The following is a 24,771-nucleotide window of genomic DNA, read 5'->3' as shown; positions in this document are numbered from 1 at the left end:
GTGAATGAAGAAGAATATAAGATGTCTATGCAAATTCATTTCCAGGTATTGACTCTTTTTGTGTATCAGTAACTAATAAATATTCGTCCATGTACTTGAACCTCAACCTATATAGTTTGCTCCAGAGTTATTGATCTTGTAAATAAAGTAATATGTTGTACTTGAAATAATTTACTATGGTATCTAGATATGTGAGAAGAGGGTTGTAAATTAAATATTTGCGTATATCCAAAAATTTTAGGTGTTGTAAATATTCTAGAATGGACAATGAGCGATTATATAATATGGTGGCCATATTATGAACTATTTTTGAAACTATAGAAAAGCAGAAAAATTTTCCGTTGATACTAAAAAATGTTTTTGGTTGGATTGACTTGCACAGTCTGCGAAAAATTTCTATCGAATCATAGAATATTTGGCAAGATGTTTTTGCATACGGACGTAAGTACATAGTACCTTAAAAATATTTAGCATATCAGAAGTGATTTACTAACAAAATAATTACAACAATGTTTAGCAAAAGTTTTGAGGTTATTTTTAAGAAGAAAATGATAAGAAAACAATTCAAAATGAAGGGTATTTCCATGTAAAGAGTGGTTAACAAAGATAAGTAAAAGTTACTATGTTTTGATACTGTTATTACGAATTATCAAAGTCAAATGCAGAGCACAGAAGAGATGACAGGATATAAGGATCAGTCATGTTTTCCTTAGCACTTTCATGGTACGAAGTTCAGCGAGTTAGTGAATAAAGGACAAACACGTTTGACGGAGTAAAGGGACGTGAGGTTATCTACTACCCCCTGAGTGGGGAGATTTAGTCAGGCTATAGTCAGCCAACACTGGTAGGAGAGAAGGTATATATAACTTCATTGAATAGCCAAGCAGTGGGGATAATTAAACTCACACAATTGTAAACAGTAGCACAGCGTGTGGCTGGAAGAATAGTTACCATGGCGATGACGATGAGATCCGGCCAATCGGCGCAAGTTTTGTAGGCGTGGCCATATGATTGGCCCACCGGAGATCTGGTGAACGTCTGACAAAGATGCAAGATGTTGAAAGCAAAGTGGAAGTAGGGGTAGTGGTTGGTAGTGTGGCAAAGAGCTCTGGTGCATCGGGAGGACAAACGTATCATGCGGGGCAGGGCCGGGGCTGAGATGCCGGGTTGTAAACGAAACCAGTTTGCTATCCGATACGATCGAGGCAACAGTAGGTCTGCTCTGTTTCTCCGCGAGATATCGTAGGTAATGGCAAAACGGTCGAGAAGAAAGGAAATTAACAGATAAGGAGAGAAAGAGATCGGTGGGTTTGATGGTCCATCCGGAAATCCTGAAGACACTTTTACTTCAGATCTCCACCGAGTCAGATCAACATTGTTTTTATTATCACAGGACGAAACAAAATAATAAATATGATAACAATAGTCCTATTTAGAAATGAAACATAGAGATAGTGTTAGAGTGTTAGGAATTCAAGCAATAAATAATTGCAGTTGTAAATAAGTGAGACTATTAGATGTCTTATTACCTAGTAGTCAAAGAAATGAGTGAAATTCATGATAATAATCATTGATAAAAATGAGCAATGAATCATTATGAAGTTTTGAGGATTTTCAAACAATTAAAAACATTGAAGATAGTGTTGTTAGTGACTGTTGACAAGTGATAAGAAAATATTGTTCAGCAGATATTTATTGAATAAAAATGTCTGCCGTGGCACCAGCTACTGGAGCTGCATCAGCAATGTCTAGTGGTAATGGTCCAATAGTTCCAGCGCCAGTATTTGCATTACCTACATTGTCTTTTACCGTGTCTCAAGTTGCAACAGTGTGTGAAACCCTTGAGGAAAGCGGTGATATTGAAAGATTAGCGAGATTTCTTTGGAGTTTACCGGTAGCACATCCAAACATTCAGGAATTAAATCAAAGTGAAGCTGTGCTTAGAGCACGTGCTATTGTTGCGTTTCATTCTGGTCATTATCGAGAGCTCTATGCTATTTTAGAGCGACATAAATTCACCAAAGACTCACACGGTAAGCTTCAGGCAATGTGGCTGGAAGCACATTATTCTGAAGCAGAAAAGTTAAGAGGGAGACCACTTGGTCCTGTTGACAAATATCGAGTGAGGAAAAAATTCCCTTTACCGCGGACCATATGGGATGGTGAACAGAAGACTCATTGCTTTAAGGAACGTACCAGGTCATTGCTTCGTGAGTGGTATCTTCAGGATCCTTATCCAAATCCTGGAAAAAAGAGGGAACTGGCAGCTGCGACGGGCTTAACACCGACGCAAGTTGGGAATTGGTTTCAAAAACAGAAGACAGAGAGACAGAGCTGCTGCTGCAAAAAACAGGTATGTGTCAATATTTTCTTGGTAGGTTGGGACATGGAAAATTACCACTACTATATATATATATATATATTATGGTAGGTTTGTTTAGTTGTCTGTCAAATTGATTTGCTACAACTTTCGGCCTTGAGACAAGTTCCCACGTGCAGAAAACAATGTACCCGCATATTGTAAAATGAGAGTTCAAGATAAGTTAATTTATTAGCAGAAAAAATCTCATGTTTTGTTGGTGGAGGGGATAGGAATATTTTTATATGAATCAAGTAACATTTAATGAACATTAATCGTGAAACGTTTAGTGGTTATGTCCCTTTGTAGCAATAGAGACTAAAATCTTCCTCATCTCCACTGTGTTATCCTCAACAAACATGCCTTTGTGAGATTGTTATTACGGTATACACGCTTCCTTCTCTTCATCTCTGCAAATGTTATACACTCGGACCGTCAACGACGACGAGGGTCGCGTAATTTCATTTCTACGTCCGACGGAGGGTCGCTGCCGACGGGCGAGCTCGATTTTCGAATTAAGTCTTTCAAATCGGATTTCACTTGTGCTCCTTCTCTATTCACAATTCACTGTTAGATTCCCTACGACTGATGCATACACAACTTAACGGCCTTTACAAAAATATTTTGTCACTCAAATATCTTCATATTCAAAGATATTCTCAAGTCATCATTGATTTTGATTTATAGAATATCACTGTCAACAATTATATTTATTATTGTAAAGTGAATAATAACAATATCAGGTGTAATTTGTAATTTTAAATTAAAATATCCCTTGATAGATACATTAGTGCATTATTCTACTCTAACAATGCATCTGTGATTATTATTATCAAATTTAATACAAGTGAGAATTCATTACCTAAATTGATGTTTATCATCATCATCATAATAGCTAAGAGAGCAATCACGTGATTGAATCACCAAATATTTTCATTTTTAATGTAAACAAAGTGCGGAAAGAATTCTATTATTCATCAAAGTTTTGTTGTAAATGGAACCCGAGTGTTTTCATAATAAGATCAATAATATAACTTGTTATTGATAACTGTAAAATTATATTTATACTTTTGAAATGAATATACCTGACATAAAGCTACAAGTTTCTAAAGAAAAGTCAATTTTATACCTGCATCAAATGCATTCTGGATCGTCTTAATGTCATCATCGGGTATTGAGAAATTTAGTGTCATTTCTTAGCTTTCCAGTGGCGTCTTGTCAAAATCATATCGATCTCCTTAATCAGCTTAACAGGTATTAACTGGTGCTTTAATCATTATATGATCGTGGTCATTATTCTATAATTTGCCTATGGTCAAAGGTCAATATAAAAAGTGCCAAGAGGGTCTTTGCTTAGGATTGGCAACAGATGATTTATGACTTGGAATTATCTTTCACTAAATACAAGAATATTTGGTATCTTCTAGGTATCAATGACTTAATGTTTTGATTGCTCAAGGAATTTTAGTGAGCCACATCATTGGTACTTTGCTCCAACACAACAGTTTATTTAGAATTTAAAGTTTAACCACTTGACTATTTAGGTGGGAACAAAAATCAAAGTTCAGTGCAATTTTATTTCTATTGTTAGATAACGTGCTTTTCTCATGTGTACAAAGAAGAGGGCGTGGATGGATAATATGTGTACTACATGAAGAGCAGCAGTAAGTGTATGTAAGAACAGTAGAATAAGAGAGAATCCTATATGGAAGAGGTTCTTTCTGGAAACAAGGATGAGTCAAATCGCGTTTTGAACAGACATAGTTACAAGATGATGTATGGGACAAAAGTGTGCACATTTATATATCTATATACACCTACGGATTGCCGCAATGGCTGCACCACAGTATATTTTCGCGGTCCAGCGAGCAAGTTATTCAATATGCTCAACCCCGAAAGCCCCGGAGCAATCTTCGTAGTTCTCATATGTATAGGTTGTGTATGGTGAATCGTGTTTGCTGTGCTATACTCTCTTCTTGCTTCATCTCATCTTCTTCTCCCCCGTTTTATCCTTTCTGATGCTTTTATAAATATGCATCTGCCTTGACGTATGAATTCACTACAACCTCTATCAGTTCTCCCACAAGATGTTGTATTTTCTAGAAAAAAAATCTTATCTAACTCTATATTCACCTGTATTTTTAAATTTGTCATCTTATGTTTGACTTTTTCTTCATACTCATTTTGTTGTTTTCTGCTTTTTCGTCACCGTCTGTTATCTTGATATATGTGAGTTTCAAACAAGTAAATCGCAAATGTCATGTCATTCAGACAGTCTTCAAGTATAACTGAACCGCCTGGGGTAAAGAGGAAAATAAAATAGTGATGACAGATGTAGAAATGATTTTTTTATTATAAATCATCAACTTCTACTGGTGATAGTTCACATGGTAATAATGAGTGAAAAGAAAAAGTTGATAATCAAAATTAATTTTTCATTTTTCATTAAAAAATAAAGTTGGTTTTAATCAAAAATGAACAAACGATTAAATATTTAATTTTTGATGTGTCTAGCTAGTATAAAAAATTGTATAGGATATATGATCAGGACTATGGATAAATGGGCCCGCGGGCTCAGTTATATTATCTAGAAGACAAAGGTAATGATTAATTTCACGTTGGATGTCTGAGGATCATTAGTACCCCGGCTTCCATGACACCTGCTCTCACTCTCCAACGAACTACATCAACTCAGGCTTTGTGATAAATTGTGTACCGTCTGGTTTCCAACTTAACATCAAATTCAAAAACTTTAATCCTTGATGCGAATAAAAATTCCATCCCATTCATTTATTCTTACTTGAAATATCCATGATTCTGTTACGTCAAGAATGGCTCTGACAGGTGAATCGTTTATTCTTTTATGTTCAATAGAAAAATAATTAGACTCATTTGTGACACGTCGAAAAATCGTAAAAGTATAACCAGAAGAGGAAAAAATGAAAGTAGATAATTGCCCACCGACTCAAGGGGGTGCAGCTGTCTCTTGTTTCCGTAGTATATAAGCTTTTTGTTTCCTGAACTCATCTGGCTAACACCATCACTGCCACATATAGTGTCACATTCGTACATCACTGAACAGAATCAGAGCTTTAATAGGACTTGGTGTATAGCAAAACGTACGGCTGTTTTCATGACATCACCCTGGGGGTTCCCCTAGCCAGCCAGATTCAGAAATATTGTCAAACTCAAGATATTGGACCACAAGCCCACTAATTCGCTTATCGATTTGCTACATACATCCTGTCACCCTTTTTGTCATAAAGTCTCACATTTCTTTACAGTTTATTTAGTTTCAATGGTTTACTCTTTTTTGCTACTCTTTAATACTTCATTCAAACAATCACCTCTGCATGACTTGATCAAAATAAGTAGTTGATAATCAATAACAATTATATCACATTTTTTTGAAAATCAATGAATAATTATATTCTGCTTTCAAGTTCAACTAAAACATATGGTCATTAAATGTTGAAGTGATAAATAAAATAAATTGATGAAAGATGGAAATTTACCATTAGCAATGTTAAGTTGGAAGTTATTGTTGATAACCCATCTCTCATTTTCTCTGGATGAAATGAGTATTAAGACAAGAAGACAATGCTTGAGAGATAACTCAGTATTCGTTATCCCTCCGATAGGTCAATCGATACCCAGTCCATTTGACACTACCGATTATCCTTCCGGATGACCGTGTACGGCTAGCCGCTGATTATCTGCAGCACAATAACAAGAGAGAAGATATCCTTCTCCACTTTCACTAACTCAACCTACCTATACTAAAGAATCTATATAGGTATATCCAATTTGTTTTACCAACAACAATAATCAGCAAAAATTTTACATTGTGATTACATAATTTTTGACATCTAGATACAGAAAACATTAAAGCAATGTTGTTATCAACCACTAAACCTGATGGACAATTTTTTTATTGATGGTTAGATTTATTTAGAAGAATGATGGCAAGTATTGGGATGCTGTCACTGATGATATAAAATTCCATAGGTACTGATCGGTGTCTAGTTACATAGAAAAACACATGAGTGTATATTGAAGATTTCCAGGTATTTTCAGTGTGTCGATCAAGGATGCGAAGGGCACATCATGTAGGTACATGAATAAGCAGAAGACCCTTCATCTATATTGCTGGTGCGGGTGTATCAAATGTCACATGCGGTTTCTCATCTATGGTGTCCAGCTACCCCTCGGCTGTTTCACGGTTAATTAAGCAGCTGACGATTTGACCACGAGACAGTTTAGCGGGAAAAAAGAAAAGAACTGTTATAAAAAATAACAATCTTACCAGGATGATTAAAATGAAGAACAGTAACATCTTTTAATCTATCAAAGAACTTTGGTAGATCATAGTATCTTTAATCTGCATATTGAACACTTATTTTACGCTCTTTTGTAATCTTCCATTCTACTGAAATGGATACTTGTCATTGTATAACTCTGATGACATTGGTAAAAATGTTCACAGTCTGAAGAGGATCATTGGATTCCTTTGTAGTTAACGGCAGCTTTTTTGACATGGAATTATTATGTTGGTTGTGTCGAATGAATCAACAGCCGTAAGATGATTTGGCAAAATATAGAAGGGCATCCTAGATTTTTTCTGTTTTCTTTTGCCGTCATCGAGGTTGTTACAATGATTGTTTTAAGAGCAAGCTGTTAAATCGTGTACACCAGATGATTCATCGTCTTCGATTTGGAAATCTTATGATGTTACATCTTCATTTTTATGTGAACCTTTGTGTTGTAGATGTTCCTCTGCTCTGTTTGATCTTCATTTTTGGAAGACTTTGAATCATCAAATGTCTTAATCATCAACTTTACATTGATGTACTTGGTTGTAAAAATACATTCATCATTTTGGAGCTAATTAATGACAGGCCAGCTTATTAAGTTTCAATCCAAGATTTCTAATCATGACAAATTATTTATTTGTCTTAGGATCTATTGTTTCTTAAATTTTTTCATCAGCTTCAAAAAATGACATTCAACTTTGTTGAGATAATTAGAAGCAGAAGATAAAGTGTTTTTAAATTGAAAATTTTGATTTTTGATTGGTTTGTTTTGATTTGGAGTAGAGATTTGAATTATTAGGTAAGACTTTCTCTGATGTAGTTTCCATAAATTTAATAGCAAAAATACAAATGTCATTAGAAAATTGTTGGGGTTGCTGCGTTTTAACGCAATAGCAAATACGTCTGAGCGAAAAAGGGTGCCGACTGAAAGGCAAACAGTTTAGCTGAAAACAATTGACTGCAGATTGAAGAGGGTCGGGTAGACATCTGACGATCGATCCGCACGCGTTCTAGAGCTCTACAGCACTCTGCCTCACGCCAAGTTACATCTGTTCACCGATGAAAATAGATTTTGAGAGCACGTTAAAGAGTAGTGTGTTGGTTCTTGAGTTGCTCGATGTGTGCACACGCCCATGCATCAAGTGAGGGAGGGCTAAACCAGATAGAAGAGGAAAGAAATGCCTCGAGCTAAGAAACTATATTTCATCAAAAGCATTTTTATTTTGTTACTTAACTTGGAAAACGTTTAACATTAAATGGTTTGTGGAATAATATGTCGATAGACAATCATAAATACACAAACCTTTCATAAGATATATGATGGGATATGATATTATTTTTTTTACCATCGAGAAATGTATTCAAAGTATTCCTGTAGATAGCAAAGAATAGGGTCAATCGAACAAGTAACACTTACTTTATTTTTTTTGACATTTCCCTTATTTTCGTGTAATTTTTCTGGGGTTTTTTTTTTATTTGTTGATGGATATCCATCTTAATAAGGGAAAAAAGTATCTACTCTAATTACATGATATTTTTTTCATAAATAAATTAAGACTCTTGATAAAAAACATGAGTTACACTTTTTTTTATTGATTAAGAGTAGATAATTTACATATATTTCCTAAAAAAAAAAAATTATTAGATTTGTTAGTTTCCACGTGCCAATCAGGTATTAGATATTCTTGAATTAATTGAATTTTAATCCGAATGATTTTGAAAATGAAAATTCCTTGATCAGAAAAATTTGAAAGTTGAAAAATAAACTTTTAAATCTGTTTCGACATTGAATACTAAGCCAGATCTAATGAACTCCAAAAATCAAATCTCTAAAATTAGAAGCGAATAAGCTGTTTTTTTTAACCTATTGATTACCTGTTTAAGGTTTTTTTTTCTTCTATTCACGGCTCTTAGTTTATGACTAATCTATATACCTTGGCGTGTGGTCATTACAAAGTATAATATGGCGCAGTGTGTTCCTAGATTACCGTGGTGATGCGACGTAATACCCTTCCGCGACTAGCGTGTCAATTAGCCACGGTGGTGGGAATCGTCACGGATTGAACTAGACCAGTGTATAGACTGTAAAATGAGAAAAAAATTCCCGTCATACCAGCTTTGTAATGTACCACTAGATATTATGTATATGTATAATATAATATAAGTAGTCTTCCAAATCTTTAAATCACTTTGGAGCGATCATTCTAACAGCTCTCTTCATGAAAGACATTTTAATCATCATTCAATGTCTTGGAGAAATTAATTGCTTTCGTAAGAATCTTGTGGTAATAATTCTCACTTTTACACCGTGATTGTTCAACTTATTTCATTAATGATATCCATGTGCTCTAATAAAATGTATCACTTTCTAACAAAAGTGATTTCAATGCTGGAAAAAAATTGTTGATTTTATTTTTAAATTTATTTCAACATGTTTTAATTTTTTGGGGAATATTTATATTAACATTTAAAAATGTTTTTGATAAAATCAAGTTAATTAATATTGAAATGATATAAAATATATAATATTATCTAGTATTTGATATCAGATATTTATTTAATATTGATATCTTTGAGGAAAAAATATAAAATAAGATCATGGATATGAACAAGAAGTTGAAATAGATGTTTGAATTGCAGAAAATATATTTTAATGATGAAAAAAATTTATATGGCTTTAAAATGAAGAGACCAATAATGGACAAGTTGTTAAAATTATAAAAAAAAACTCATTCAAATATATTTAAATATCCTTTAATTTTTAAAATAAGGTTTAATTAATTAAAAATAAATATTAAATCCTTTCAATTATCATTTATTATAATAGTTTGATATTTTTGTGTGTCTATTGGTGCATTTACTTTCTATGATGCAAAAATATTGCAAAAAAGTATACAAAATGTGCTTCTAAAGTTTAATCTGAATCATTATCATGCTAATTTGTGATATTTTTATAAATTGATACCTTGTAAAAAGCACTAAAAATACCTGGAAATTTTATCTGCAATACTTCAAGACTTCTGACGTTGTCTACATCAAAAGAGAATAGACTGAATGTATATTGGAGAATAATGGAGTAGATATAGCGGGAAAAAATGAAAAAGCAAGTGGAGAGATAAGAGATGAGCGTCATTAGCTGAGGACAATACTGTTTTGACGGAATGTAACAAAAGACAGGGTCTAGTCCTCGAGTCCAGACAAATCACTGTACGGATCTCAGAACAAATCACAGTGGCTCATCCAACATGGCGCGGTGCTTTTGTGAGTTAGCTCATTACTGACTCTTCAAATTTTTCATGTCCACACGTTTTTTTTTTCTTTGTCTTTCCTATTCAACTTTTATGGAAAAAAAAAATTCTTTCATGTCCAACACATATATACATATCCTACTTGTTCTGTTTAACATAAATATCTAAATGAACTTGTTATGAAAATTTGTAAAATATACACAATAATTTATCTATGCAGTTATTTTGAAGTCTTAAAAGGATTATAGAGTGTGTTTAAACTCTCTTCCATGTGGGGATGAAATATATAAATTGATGTCCAACTGTCTTACTGTCGCACTTTTACCCTTGTTAATATAAAACAAAGATACACGACACTTTGTCTATAGGATTATCATTTAAAGTAATCTGTTCATTTTTGATCATATACTACGTTTGTCTTTAAATCAAAATGTAAACATAACGTATCAAAAGTGTGTACAAATAAGCTGGAACATAAGAGGGATAATTTTAAAAGGATTTCAATAAAACAAAAATCATTATTTAAAAAATGAATAAATAAAAAAGGAAAAGTGTATTTTGATTTACAAAAAAAAATTCAGTGATTGTAGCTTGACTCATACAACATAGTTAGAGGTACACGAGATATACAACACCCTTTTTCTGTCGAGTCATGGCTGAGCAGCTATAACATGGCACCGAATGTACGTTTTTTTTATTGTATAAAACAGAAGATTGAGCTAAAATAAGGTGTTCACCAAATGCGTGCCTTAGCTTGTCATTTACATAAGTATGTTCGTTTTCTGTGGATTCATCTAACGCTGGGGTGCGCCTAGAAGTGCTTGTTGAAGCTATAGCTCGGCTCATTGGGTCTCACTCGGCAGAAAAAAGATGAAAAAAAAACGGGTATATATAAAGGGGCGGATTAGTCCCAGGCGTGATTAACTTGTCAAAAATCTTGGAGTCACGTTTTAAGTTATTTATTAGGTGGGATAGTGATCTCTGAAGAACAATCGATCTGCCATCATGAGGCTTGATGTGATCTTGGATATTTTTTGAACCTCCTGCATTGGTTGTGTTGCTGATGAGCTCATAATATTTATCATGAAAAAGTGTTGAGCAAATTTACAGTAGCACCATGGATATGAAATTGACATAAGACACAGGTATGTGTATAGGAATATATGAGAGAATTAAAGAAAGAATTGAAAAATAAAATTTTAAAAATTCGTGGGACAGTTGACAAATGAGTGTATCTCTATGGTTTTTTACATTACAGTTGATTTATCCTGTTTCACCGTTGCCTGTCCTCTGTCGCCAGACGATAAACAATAAGTTTCAAGCGTACAGTCCAAGAGAGCTTTGGAATGATAATTTAAACGATGACTCTTAGCTTCTTCGCATTCAATTACTAAATAATTGGCGGAAGGGGAGAGAGTCGATGATGGAGAGAGGATAAGAGGAAAGGAAAAAAAGAGACCCAAATGAGGTTCGTCGCATATATGGTCAGTTGGTTCTTTTTTTTTTATCCCTTTCTCCCTCGCGCCATACTCTTTCTTCTCAACTCTCGAACCTACATCTTGCACTGAAAGTGACGAGCGTGACTTATAACTCACGAATTATAATCCAATTTGCGATTACTGTTCTTCATGTCACTAATGGTTTGCTTAAGGATTCGTTCAATCCAACTATTGAAACAAAAGAATTCAGTAGTGTCCTTTATAAATGATGATTTTTCGGAGGGAAAAAAATACCATTAGAAATGGAGTATCCATTATTTTATCAAACTCAGTTGATTGATTTATTTTTTAACGAGTTTTGAATTAGCTCATTCTCTTATACAGGTATACTTTTTTATTTTTAGCTGATGTAGATTTTTATTTTTCTTCAAATAAATTATTATTAATTTTTTTATTTTTTATCTAAACTTTTTATCCTCCAGGTTTCATTGTCCCAAGTCTAAAACAATTGATAAAGAAACAATGGAATCAGATGCAATAATGTGCAGATACTACACTATAATAAGTGTCTGTGCATATATTTATATGCGTTATGCATTCAAACGAGTTGACACATTGATGACCTTAATTACTAGAGGAAATGTCGTAGGATTTTATGACAGCTAGTAAGGAAATAATTTCGAAATGTATCTGTGTGCTTAATAATCAATTTCGTCATGTTAATATGAAGAGATAAATTAATAACTTCCCTTTATTTTTTATCTCTATTTTTATTTAGTCAATGAACAGTGTAGCTGATATATATATATATATTATGAAAATATATGTGTGTGAGCTAAATTTGATGAAAGAGTTATAGTGTTACATTTGACAATAAAGTGCATATAAAGACTTTTAACCGTGTGAGACTTGAAGTTTTATATACCTGAGTGAAACATAAAAGATCAAACCATGCGATCGCGTCATCGTGTACGTTAAAACGTGAAATTAATCGGAGGCCTTGATAAAAGATAGCTATAGGGATAATTACTTACCAACACATATATTACATTCGATGCTATTACTGCGCTTGGCTATTTTTTTTTTTTTCTCAATCCTATCTCTTTCTCACTGTTATTTTTTGCATCGTGCAAATATATCTAATTTTTTCCCTCACTCTTTTTGCATTGGATTACAAAAAAATTTAACCATTTACTTGATGTCTATTTTTTTTTCTGTAATTATCAATAATTAATTCTGAACAATAGCTTAAAAATAGAATTATTTACTCAATTTGAGATTTTATTTTTAACTTTTAATAAATTCAACTCAGATTAATTTTAAAAAATAATAAAATTTTTTTGTCTTAAAAGAAAAATTGTTTAAATAATTCTTTAAATAAAATAACGAAAAAAAAGATTCAATTAATAAATAAATAATTAAAATGTTTTATATTTTGATTAGATTAATTTTGTCATAGACTGAGAAGTGATTATTGATGAATTAAAAAAAAATGATAGCTAGAATAAATTGATTGGTAAATTAATATTACATAACATGAAAATTAATGACTAGCATATTTAATACAAATGAATTTTTCATTTGATATTGGCCATTATATTCATCATTTCGAAATTTCTATGTATAGATAAGTGTATATGTGTGAAGTAGTTTGTCGATTAGATGCAAGATCATGTGGTTTACGAGGTAATTTTACTAGTAATATATTTCTCACTCATACTTGTCTTGACACTCTTAAGAGACTCACCTGCAACTCTGGAATCGATATCATGCCAGGTGTGTACAGTCTCGCGCATGCTATTGACGTGCATCTATTCTACGATAACTTATACCTATAAGCTTGTCGACGAACATCATTTCACACTTAGTTTCATCCACCCACTCTACATATGAATATCTTTTTATGCATATACCTTTGATATACATATAAAAGATAATTTACTTTTTTTTTTCTATCTCTTTTTCATTAAATAAGTTAATTATTTTATGATTGAAATTTATTTCCGTGAATATAACAAAAAGATTGGTATAGAGAATATAATAATGGTATATATGAGAAGTGGATTTGTAAGAGTAGAGAAAGAGAAGAAGTCTTATTACGAAAATACAGAGAGAAGAGTCATCGTAATTTTATCGAATTTGACACTTCAAGAAGCCGGAACATTGAAAAGGGACCGCGCAATATCAACTCGTTGTGTTACAAGCGGCGGAAGATCGTTGCCCCAAGGGAATCGGGGACTCGCTAATTTCCACTTTGGACTCGACGATAGCAGTCCAGAAAATACTCTGATAAAATCATCTGAAGATTCCCGTGGGATATTTTCATATTGAGTTTTGTTTTTATCTTTCAAACTAAATTTTATATGAATATTTTTTTTTTTTAAACTAAAAAACTCAAGCTCTGTTTTTATTGTTATTATTGATATTCTTTACTTGGTATTTAAAATGATTAAATAATTTTTTAGCAATTAAAATTGCATGTTGGTTTATAGGAATGGATTAATTGAGAGATATGATATTTAGCATATCATTTTAATGACATGAACAATAAATCTCGACGAAATTTCCGAATTTACATACATTAAATAGTTGATTATTTTTGAAATGAAAAAAATCTCTTTTATGAAGTGTCCAGAGAGTCTTGAAAGCGTACTTTCACGACGGCTCGTCGTCTTGAATTGGAAAGGTCCTCTCTCTTGGTTGAGGTCAATTCATCGCTCGAGAGGCTATTCTTGATGCGAAATTGCCTGAAATTGGTTTACACGAGACCCGCACGTTAAGGACCACACCGAGTTTAGAAATTGATTCGTTTTTCACATCTATCTCGAAGTGTGGTATACTTGCGAATCATTTAATTCTTTCTTTTGATCGAGAAATATCTTGTTTGGACTTCAAATTCATTATTAATTTCTTTACAATTATTCCAATAAAAAATTTTCAAATCAATTGTATACACTCTGAAACTATTCTAGCAAACGAAATTAACAATAAAATAAAAGATTTAATCAATAATAAATAATAAATTAAATAATTTAACCGTAGAAAATTACGGAAAAATTTATTAATGAAATAAATTAAGAATCAACGCTTAAGGCATTTTGACTGATAATAATTAACTGAATGAAAGTCTTTGATTTATTTTCTTTCAACTCAAATGAATTAAAAAAAATTATAAAATAAATTTACATTGGTAATGTAATTTTTATTTTAATTGTTGATTAAAAAGTTTAGGAAGAAAATAAATGAAATATTTAATAAATATTTGCTAAAGGATAAAAAGTTTTTAAATTTTAGATTTTGAATAACTTCTGTCTATTGATGAGAGTCAACTGTGCATCCAAGAACTATTTAAGTCAGACGATCATGATGAAAATGAACGCCTTGAATATTATATAGATTAGATAGAATATATTCAAAGGGAGTAACAGACTTGGTTGGTAACTTTGGTGACATCCCTCCAGGGTATGAAATGTTACCCCTATCGTGTCCAACGATATCCCTATAGTCTTGATCGGTCACTGGTGCATGAAACAGTTAAGCATCGACAATGTAAGCCAATCAAGGGAACTGGATAAGGGGTATATCACAGAGTCCCGTGGTAATCGTCTGAAATTGCGTTAAATTTAAATTTTTCTTCACCCTCAACACTGTTGCAGCCATTGCCTCAGGGGGAATCGTGTCTTCACTTCTTTTGATGCTTGATCCTCCAACTCTGATTAGTTTTGCTAAACATCAGCACTGGATCATGTACATTTCATCAATTTTTGAGGAAATATTTGCTTTTTTTTATGTCAGCCTTCCTGTCATGTCTCTGTAATCGAATTTTCTTCCTTCAAATATCACTTCTCTTAACTGGTATATCAAAAAATGTCTACTTTGTTGCACAATGTAAACATCAAGGTTGTTTCTTTATCCAAAATAATATGCTATCAATTTAAATATTGAATCAATGTTCAGTCTTTTGTGTCCAGCAACAGCAGCAGTAGTTCTTGGAATATTCACTGATCCAGTGGAATAATAATGCGCGACGTATATGTATAATATATATAAAGACTTATACACGAAGAAGACTAAACTGAAAGCAAATAAGCCCCAAGCAAAACGAACACACCAACTAAAAGGCTTACCGAGTAATTTGCGACGGCTTAAGGCACACCAGCCAATCTGATCCTTCTTTCCCTTTCACGTGTGAAATCTTATATGGACCACTGCTTTGGTTTTTTTTGCTGATCCAGCATCTATGAAGGAAGAAGTTGAACCACAGAGAAATAAAGACTTTACGCTGGAAGAAACAAACGAAGGGGGTGAGAGACAAAAGAGCAAGAGAGAGAAAGAGACAACTTACGGATCTCTTTGAAAAATGATACAGATTCCAAGTCGCTTCTTTCTTCTTATTTTTCGTATGCGGCTTCTAGTCACAAGATCTCCTCTTCCGTTTTAGTCTTTGGAGATCCACGGAGGCGAACATGAACCCCCGGGTTTCACGGGCTGTCGCTCAGAATTTAGGCCGCGAATTTTTTCGACCCATGATGCCTAATTGACCGTGCACAAGAGTGCAAACGAGTATGGGTCTCTACTTCTCCTATGTTTCCTATTCTTTTTATCTCATTTTACATTTTATTTATTTTCTTATCGTTATAATATACCTCCTCTACCTAAGTATCCAATGAGACACGGGTGGTTCCCGTACGCCACTGATCTATCGATTTCTCGATCAAAATGATCTGATTACTCGGTTCCCCATCTTCTGATATATTTTTTATATTTTACTCCTCTCTAATGTTCGATCGGATTTTTTGGAAATTTTCATCACATCTCTTCCATCTTTGGCGTGGGGTTCCTTCATCACAAAATGGGCTCGAGTGACCCGTGCCAACGACTTGAGGGTCCTTATCTACTGGGTGGTCGGTTCTGAGATTAAAATCTAGTGCAAAGACCTAGAAAAGATCCTCAACCATCAGAATAAGAATTGGTGTGATGGCATATTTATGAGAAGTGGAACTTAATTTAGCTCCAAGTGCACTGTAAGTCTTGAACCAATTTGAGGACCCTTCACAACCTCTTCAAATGTCTCCAACTCTAAAATTCAAACCCTTTTCAATGATCATTTTAATACAATTCTAGTTTATTCTGAATCAACTTCTCAACATACTTGGTCTTTCGGAAAATTCAGCATTACATCATTTTTAATTCTACCAAGCAAACAAAAAGTTTCTTGAAATTTTTTATTGATGAATTTTGACTTGTTTATTTGGAGATTCAAGTGTAGGTGGGAATTTATTTCTTGAAAAAAATCATTAGAGTTGAGAACACAATATGAATGGGATGTTACATTTGAGATCGATTATATTTCTAAGGACGTTATAACTCTTGAAGGACGAGTCATCGATATCCGGGAAGGACGTTGAGAGAACTCCAAGTTCTTTCAAGTGTATTTGCCCTCAAATACGATGTGCTGTTCTCACTTGCCCCTAAGCTCTGCAACCGAATCTTTTGTTAATACCTCCTGAGATATATATATATTTCCCGCGAGCTATCGTAAAATTACTTTGACGTTCCAAGCAGTACAGACGAGTGAATTGCAGATTAATTATTTACAATGTTATTTCTCTGCTTTTGTATATACTTACCTAGTACATCAAATAAACAGACAAATTTTAAATATTTTCTTTCCTACACTGAGTAAATAAGTGTAACGTTCAAAAATACATTCCTAGGAGTTGAAAAATAATATAACAGTTAAAAAAAATACCTTAGTATTATTTGAAGCATAAATATTTCGATTGTTATCTGCAGTGAATTTCCAAAAATTTGAGTAAAAAGCTTCCGGTGTCCATCTGGTCACTGATTACGACCCTTTTCCACCCGAAACAACAACTTAATTGTCCTCAATGTGTATTTGTTCAATTTGCAATCGTTCTTTATTTTTTTTTTTTTCTCTTCACAACCAATCGAAGAAAAAAGATGGCATCTGCCGCCAAGTTTTTCCACGATGTTAAAAATTCGATCGTGCGTGTTGTTGTGTTTTACTTAACTGCCGACTATATACGTCATAAGGGTCTTAATTATCCTCTCGTTTATTTCGCTTGGCTGCCAAAAGAGCGAATGATGCGACAGCACAATTTCCTTACAGACACAAGAGATGACATAGAAGGGAGAAAGAGATGAAAACTTCAATAGAATGTTGTCTCAGCCTGGAGCAATACCGCAAATTTCATGGACCTAAACAAAATTACATAAGTTTTCATATATACATTTATTTCATATATCAAGAAACAATATACTGGATTATTAATTTCAATTATCACTGAAATATTCACTTTCTACTTCTAATTCATTTAATAAATAATACAACACAATAAATATTGTTAAAAATATTTTAGAAGTGTTTTATTTCAATGTATTTGATGTCATTATAATCATTTTTTAAACATTTTTAGTGCATTAGAATAAGACATTTCTAAATGCAAGGTTTAGGGGGAATTGAGAGCAAAAATTACTCCAAAAAAATAAAAATTGCTCCAAAGTAATTACATTTAATTTTTTTGGAGTAATTTTTATTTCAAGTGTAAATAAAATATTATTTTATATATTTTTATACAGTAGGATCCATGCATTTTTAATTAGAAAATTTTTAACTTGAATAAAAATTATCTAAGTAATTATAAAGAATAATAGTTATAATAACAATTTTTGTTAAAATCATTTTATTTGGTCAAATAAATAGAATGTCATTTGTTTTCATACTTGGATAACAATATTATTAGATCGAATAAAATATTATAATGAGAATACTTCAAGTTTAGTTTATTGATTAAATAAAAAATACTTTCATTTAACGAAATTTTTTTCTCAGTGATATATGCATAGACTCTATTGTATTCAAAAAAATTTTTAAATGAAAAGTCATGAAAAAAAGATGTAAAAAACAAATATAAATAACTTGACTATGAAACTGATTCTTCGTAACAAACATGATTTTCCCAGCTCGAAATAATTTTATTTTTTTCCATGGTGATCGACCCCTCGTGCAAACACACTTGAAATGGTTCTGACAGTGTCCGAAGGACATTTATGAAAGAAGCCGAATATTTTAGTGGAAAATGTTGTACATATAGAGAATAAACTGTATAAAGTAGTACAACCTTTATAATAGAATTTAAACAACGATTACAACTATTGAATAATGAAAAAACAATATTTGAGTACATTTTCGTTTTTATATCTCAAGTATCAGTTTTCGATCTTTTTTTATACCTACTATCCGATAGCTCAGGGGTTGAAGTAGCACTTAAAAATCGTTAAACATATCAAAATTCACAGAAACAAGTGACTTGAAGAGTAAACATTTGTAGTTTTCTTGAGTTGAGTTATAAGCTGATCGGCGCCATCGTCTACCTTAAAAACTTAGCTTGATCGCTAACACGATAAAATCTTGCTAAATCATGGACTACCTGTTCTTTTATGCACTTATATTCTTTATTTCAGTCTCACCTAATGCATCAGCTTTTTAAAAAAAATTTCACTCAAATTTTTATACTCCCATTAACTTACTCTAAATTTATATGAATAATAAAACTCTACTAAATCTTTTCTAAAATTCACAAAAATTTATTTCAGTAAAATATTATTTCTGGTAGAAAAAAATGTATTTTAGGTGGAGAAAAAAATTGAAACGCATTCAGAGAGAATTAAGGAATAAAATAAAAATACAGACTAGTAAGAGTAGTGTACAAAGACTGTATAAGTGAATAAAAAAATGCGGAATGAGCATCGGGGGCCCCCCAAGACACACGTGAAATGAAAGAGCAAGGCCGAGAGAATGAGAGATCAAGCCGTCAGAGTCGCTGGAAGGGGCCATATCGTTTTAACGTCTCTATTAGCGGCTATTAAAAACGAGCTAGCGAGATGAAAAAATGCCTGGGGGCTGCATCGAAGGGAGCGAGGGGGCGTGAGAGGGGCCAGAGAGGGATTGTTCTATATAGGGGTAAATACGAGAGAGAAAGATAAAATAAAAGACGGGGTGCGTGTGCAGGACCGTTTGGAATCGCGCCTTGGTCGTTTCACATGATGCGATGTACGCTGGTGGACCTGAGTATCCAATTACCTTTTGTCGTGGGCCAAACGAGGCTCAGATTCTTCAGCGATATATACCCCCATTGTGTGCATCAGGGTATTTAGCATGGCACAAGGTATAGGCTAGAAGGCTATATGAGCTGCTGAAGCTTCGAAAAATCCAACGGGGTAGTGGGAGAGAAAAGTAAAACCTAAATCTGTCGAGTGAGTAGTGTGTGCTGCAGGAGCTGAAGGTATATAACCAAACCTCCCTTCCCAATAGTATCTCGTGACACGTCGGCCAGATTTTGTTAAAATGATATCCCGTTCCTTGCCCTTGCTATACAAATTTTTTTTTCCTCCTTTATTCTCTTCAATCCACAGTCGTTTAGTCCTTTTAATTCTTTAATACTTCCTGATGGTTATGATCGGTTTCATGCTGTTTATATTTTTCTTATTCCAATTAAAAAAAGAAATATATATTCACAATGGATTTATAATTATCTGAATGAGCATTTCAGTGAATTAATTCAGACCTCAAATAATAAACACAATGGATTTTATCAACTTGTTAGTTTGTTAAGTAGTATAATTTTAATTAGGCAGACAGTATTGAATTTGATCTAAAAATAAATGTAGGAATTATTTGGAAAAATTAATTGAATATTAATAATGTGGAATAAAATTTGAATTCTTTTTTTGATAGAATAAAATAATAAATTTCGAATGGGCATGAATTGTAAGTTCAGCGACCGTTGGCCAACACACCATTATCTTTACCCGTTATAATTGGCAAAGAGAGACGCAGTAGACTTTTACATGCACCGGACGATGCTTTGAAAAAGCGTCTTGTCATCCCGCGTAAATGCACGCGCTGCTGCCACACGCATCCGGGCGCTGCACCTGATACCTATATTCCACGCTACCGAATTTTTGATTTTTTTTTATTTCTTATTTTGCAGCAAATGTTTTACGTCCAATGCCGCAACATTATATATCTGAACGTCTGCCACTATAAATGTCTTCTTGATTTGATACACCCTTCTCGCGAATTTTCAATGGTCGGTGCAAAGTGATTAATTGCAGAATTTAATATGATAAAAATACATTACGATTTTTTGCTAATCAAGAAATTCATAAATTCATTCTTTCAAATTTTTTCGCTGAATTAATGGATAAGAAATAAATTAAAATCACATACATTATATGTTTTATTTAAATTTTAATGCACGATTAAATAAATAATAAGGTAAATAATATAATAGTTTAGTAAAAAAAAAAAAAAATAATGGAAATAAAATAGCAAAGTATTTAGCTGGACTTGAGACAAAAATAAATCCATTTTACGTTTAGTAAATGTCTTAAAACATTGACTACTTGTCGCAGAATGTCACTACGGAAAAGCTCGTGAAGTTTTAAATGCTGAGTAAAAATAAGAAAAAGAAACGATAAAAGACGGCTGTTAAGTTTCAAGAAGTAACTAAGGGACAGACCGATTAGTAACAAAAACACACTAACTGTTATATTTTCTTGACTTCTTTCGCTTGTTTTTTTCGCTACTCCACTTGTATACTAGACATCTTGAGCATATTGCAATCAATCCAATGTCATCAACAGAAAAGCTTCTAAAATTTTAGTTGATTATTATTTTTTCTTTTTACTCTTTAGTTCGTTTCTTTTGATTAAAATACTTGGATTTATAACATTGTCTATAAAATTTCAAAATAAAACTATAATTCAATTAACCTTGTAATGATTACAAGTTTCTAAAGAATAATTTTGATGACGAAACATTTGAACATTAACGCAACTCGACCGTGAATCCTTTTACACTTGATGAAATGATGAGCTATGCATTAATTTCTTAGTGCATTGGGGCTGCATAATGACTGGCTAAATAACAAGCTGCGGGACGATATAATATCAGCATTTTAACGAGGAGAAAACTACTATGGGTGCATCAAACTGTACCTTTTAACACCTAAAATTATCCTCGAAATTTATTACAATAATTTTTTCTTTTTTATTACTTATCTCATAATCACATGACATTATTTTTAAGTTAATCAAATTATAAAATATTATTTGTGATAATAGTTATTAACAAAAGATTGAATTGTTTATGATTCAGAATGCAGCAACAAAGTGGTCAAGGAAATGGAGGATCGCGACGTGCTTTAAGTCCCGGTCCAGGTGCCAGTGATTCTGAGGATTCGGATATATCTTTAGGAGGAACATCACCACCATCACCATCATCAACACCACCACCAACTCATCATCAACCTTCTCCAGTACCATTAGGTCCCGTCGGACCATTGCCTCCAGCACCAACGCTAAATTTTCGCTACGATCCAAGTCAATCGCAATTTCGTTTTGGACCTGCTACTGCATTCAAGTTTCCATCAACTGGATTCCGCTTTGGGCCTCACAGTCCTCAGCACAATCATCCAACGATTTCTCCCAATACGGGAGGAATGTTTAGGCTCACTGAAACGAGTCCTTTTCAAGCCGTCGGGCCCCGGGGAGACCTCGGCTCGAGGTGTGTATATCGATCTTTGAGTCATGATGTTAGAAATCGTTATAGAAATTTGTAAGTAGTTTTTTTAAATAAATTTTCTTTTCTTTCAATAAATAGTCTTGTTGTCAGAAGCACTATTGTCAAGCAAATTTTTATTCCCTTTCTCTTTTTTTTTTATCTATAGATTACCAGACACAATGGGTCTACCAGCTCCACGAATACATTCGCATGATAGTCTACTGCATCATCCTCATCCACAACATCAACTTCCTGAAAGTATTTCACGGCTGTCCGACGGATCTCGCTTATCCGATGGTGGCATATCACGACTTTCAGACAGTCTCAGTGAAGCTCACAGTCCACCACTCGTTGCAACAAATCTTTCGGTTACTGGACCACTTCGAGTTGCTGTACCAAGTCCACATACTCCATCATCACGTGGCAGTCCACCATCTAATCAACAAACTCCACACTCTCAGACTGTTCAAGTTCCTAACCAAGGATTAATTCGAGTTATCACTCCACCACCGAATCCAAAGCCACCACAGATCCATAGGCCTTTTTCACCAGCGTGATACGAGAGCACTGAATTCTGCGTTCTGTAAGTGTCTTCGATGATGATCATCATGTCAGTAATGAAACTATGATTATTGTAACTTAGGCAACTATTACGGAAATAATTACTCGGACTCAAATTTGTTTTTTATTTCAAAGTTAAAATAGCATTTAATTTTAAATAATTTCGATCAATAAATTCAGTCTGATTTATGTATCAAATATTACAAAAATGTGTAGAAAAAAATGGTATCACAAATATATCTATGTTGGTGGAATTTAATTTGATATACAAAAAAATTTTTCAAAGTAAAAATTATTACATTGAACACTAACACTGCAAATCCAAGTTGTAGACACTTTTAAAACGCTAAGCCTCTTCAATGTTAAAATTCATACATAAACTATAGATTTTTTACACACTACGAAACGTATGAAAAGTGTCTACAAATCATGCATTATTTGTTAATGGGCATTTTACATTGAACACACTTTACGTGTGTTATTTTAACACGTTTGTGAAATCCTAGGATTTGCAGTAAAATTGCAAATTTGAAAGTGTTTCTATTTCAGTGCACTTAAAAGTGTCTTAAAATGACACCATTCATTTGATTAACATTGTAATTAATTATAATGCACTTAGAAGTGTATAAAAAGTAATTACAATGCTAATCAAATGAATGACGTGTCATATTTAAACCCTTTAAATGCATCGAAATGAAACTCTACTATTTGCAATGTAATTATTATCAGCTTAATAAAATTTATTCAAAACACATGATAATGTTTCGACTTATTTAGTAAACATTATTTTAAATAAAAGCTGATATTACATCATTAAAAAAATCGGACCCATTACTATAACTTCCCAATGAGAAGTTGAATAAATTAAAAGTGATAAAAATTGCATTACACGTCAGATGTTTCGTGGTAATTTTTACTTATGAAGTTTTTATTAAATAGTTTAAGACTTGTCAACGATTTATAAAAAAAATGAAATAAAGTTAAAAATTAAATGGATTACTCGTTAAAATAATTAACAGACAGACTTGATGAATACAGATTAAAGCTATGACTTGAAAGTAGAAATAAAATTGAAATTCGAGTAATTTAAAACGACTGATCAGTGATGATATAAAAATGATTAAAATGATAATGACTGTAAATATAGAAAGTATAGATGTAAGCTTTTAGGTAGAGCTTTTAACTGTAAATAAATAGTAAGAAGGATGTGAGTGATGAAGTATAAAAATTGATGTTCGAGGGAAAGGACAATAGAGACGCTGGTAGTCCTATAAGACACACTTTGTCGCTCGATGCAACGAGTGTTTCCTTTTCCTATTTAGTCCTCGTTTATAAAGAAAAAGCAATAAGTTTGCATTGTCATACCACTAAATTGCTATTGAAGATTTCACTATAATTGTAAATACAATTATTACTTATATAGATGTAGATATATACATATTATAAATATTATATAAATATATATACATAAAAAAAGATATTATATAAAAAAAAAATTGCGTCACTAAATACCAGTCAAATTGGTTAATGACGTGATAATGGACAGAGTGGAATCTTTAATTTTTGATTATTTATTCGTTCATGAAACTCAACAGTATTTTTGTCATCCAGTAATTAGACAAAGATATCGGGTTATTAAGATGATAACTATTTCATGAATTATTTAATTTTATTTTTCCTTATAAATATTACTCATCCTTTCATCCGAAAATCTGCGAGAGACAAGACTGATTCGCAGTGCTTCGTGATTGCGATTCCCGTATTAAACAATTTTTTAAAAAAACAACAACAACGAAATATTTAGTCGTTGTGGATGCGTGCAAAAATTAATTATGATGTTTTTAACGTTTCCAATTCTTTATTTTTATTCAAGCGAAAATATGATTAAATGTCAGAAAAATAAAATACCAAACGTTTTAATCCAACGTGAATCTGTTTAATTTGTTAACGAATTATGTTTTAAACAAATGAAATGTATGATACTGAATAGTTTTCAACCAATTAAAATTAGCGTAAAAATAATAAAAAGAAAAATAATGAAAAATATGCAATGATAAAAATGAGTGATTTTATTTGACGAATTAATTATTGTAAAAAAATTATTGATTGCTTTGTATTTCTGTAGATAAAAAAGAAAAGGAAAAATGTTACGTCTAGTGAAATTATTGTATAGATGATTGACTAAATTCTTATAAATATTGAACATAAATTTAGTGTATTGCATAACTTAGGTACCTATGTTAATAAATTAATATGAAAA

The 24,771-nt window shown here is 32.5% G+C and overlaps 1 protein-coding gene across 1 annotated transcript; it reads left to right on the top strand.

Moving 5' to 3' along the window:
• The first annotated feature begins 1,109 nt into the window (after positions 1–1,109).
• Positions 1,110–24,508, top strand: Optix (optix). The gene is given in 4 exon segments (XM_035092941.1): positions 1,110–2,305; positions 2,307–2,353; positions 21,546–22,004; positions 22,117–24,508. Coding segments are annotated over 4 exon segments (1,497 nt in total). The 5' UTR covers positions 1,110–1,705; the 3' UTR covers positions 22,508–24,508.
• Positions 24,509–24,771: the final 263 nt, after the last annotated feature.

This window comes from Chelonus insularis, unplaced genomic scaffold (assembly GCF_013357705.1).
Source record: "Chelonus insularis isolate UGA/USDA-ARS -01 unplaced genomic scaffold, ASM1335770v1 contig_94_pilon, whole genome shotgun sequence".
NCBI classification, from domain to species: Eukaryota; Metazoa; Arthropoda; class Insecta; order Hymenoptera; family Braconidae; genus Chelonus; species Chelonus insularis.
This window is presented reverse-complemented; position numbering and strand designations above follow the sequence as displayed.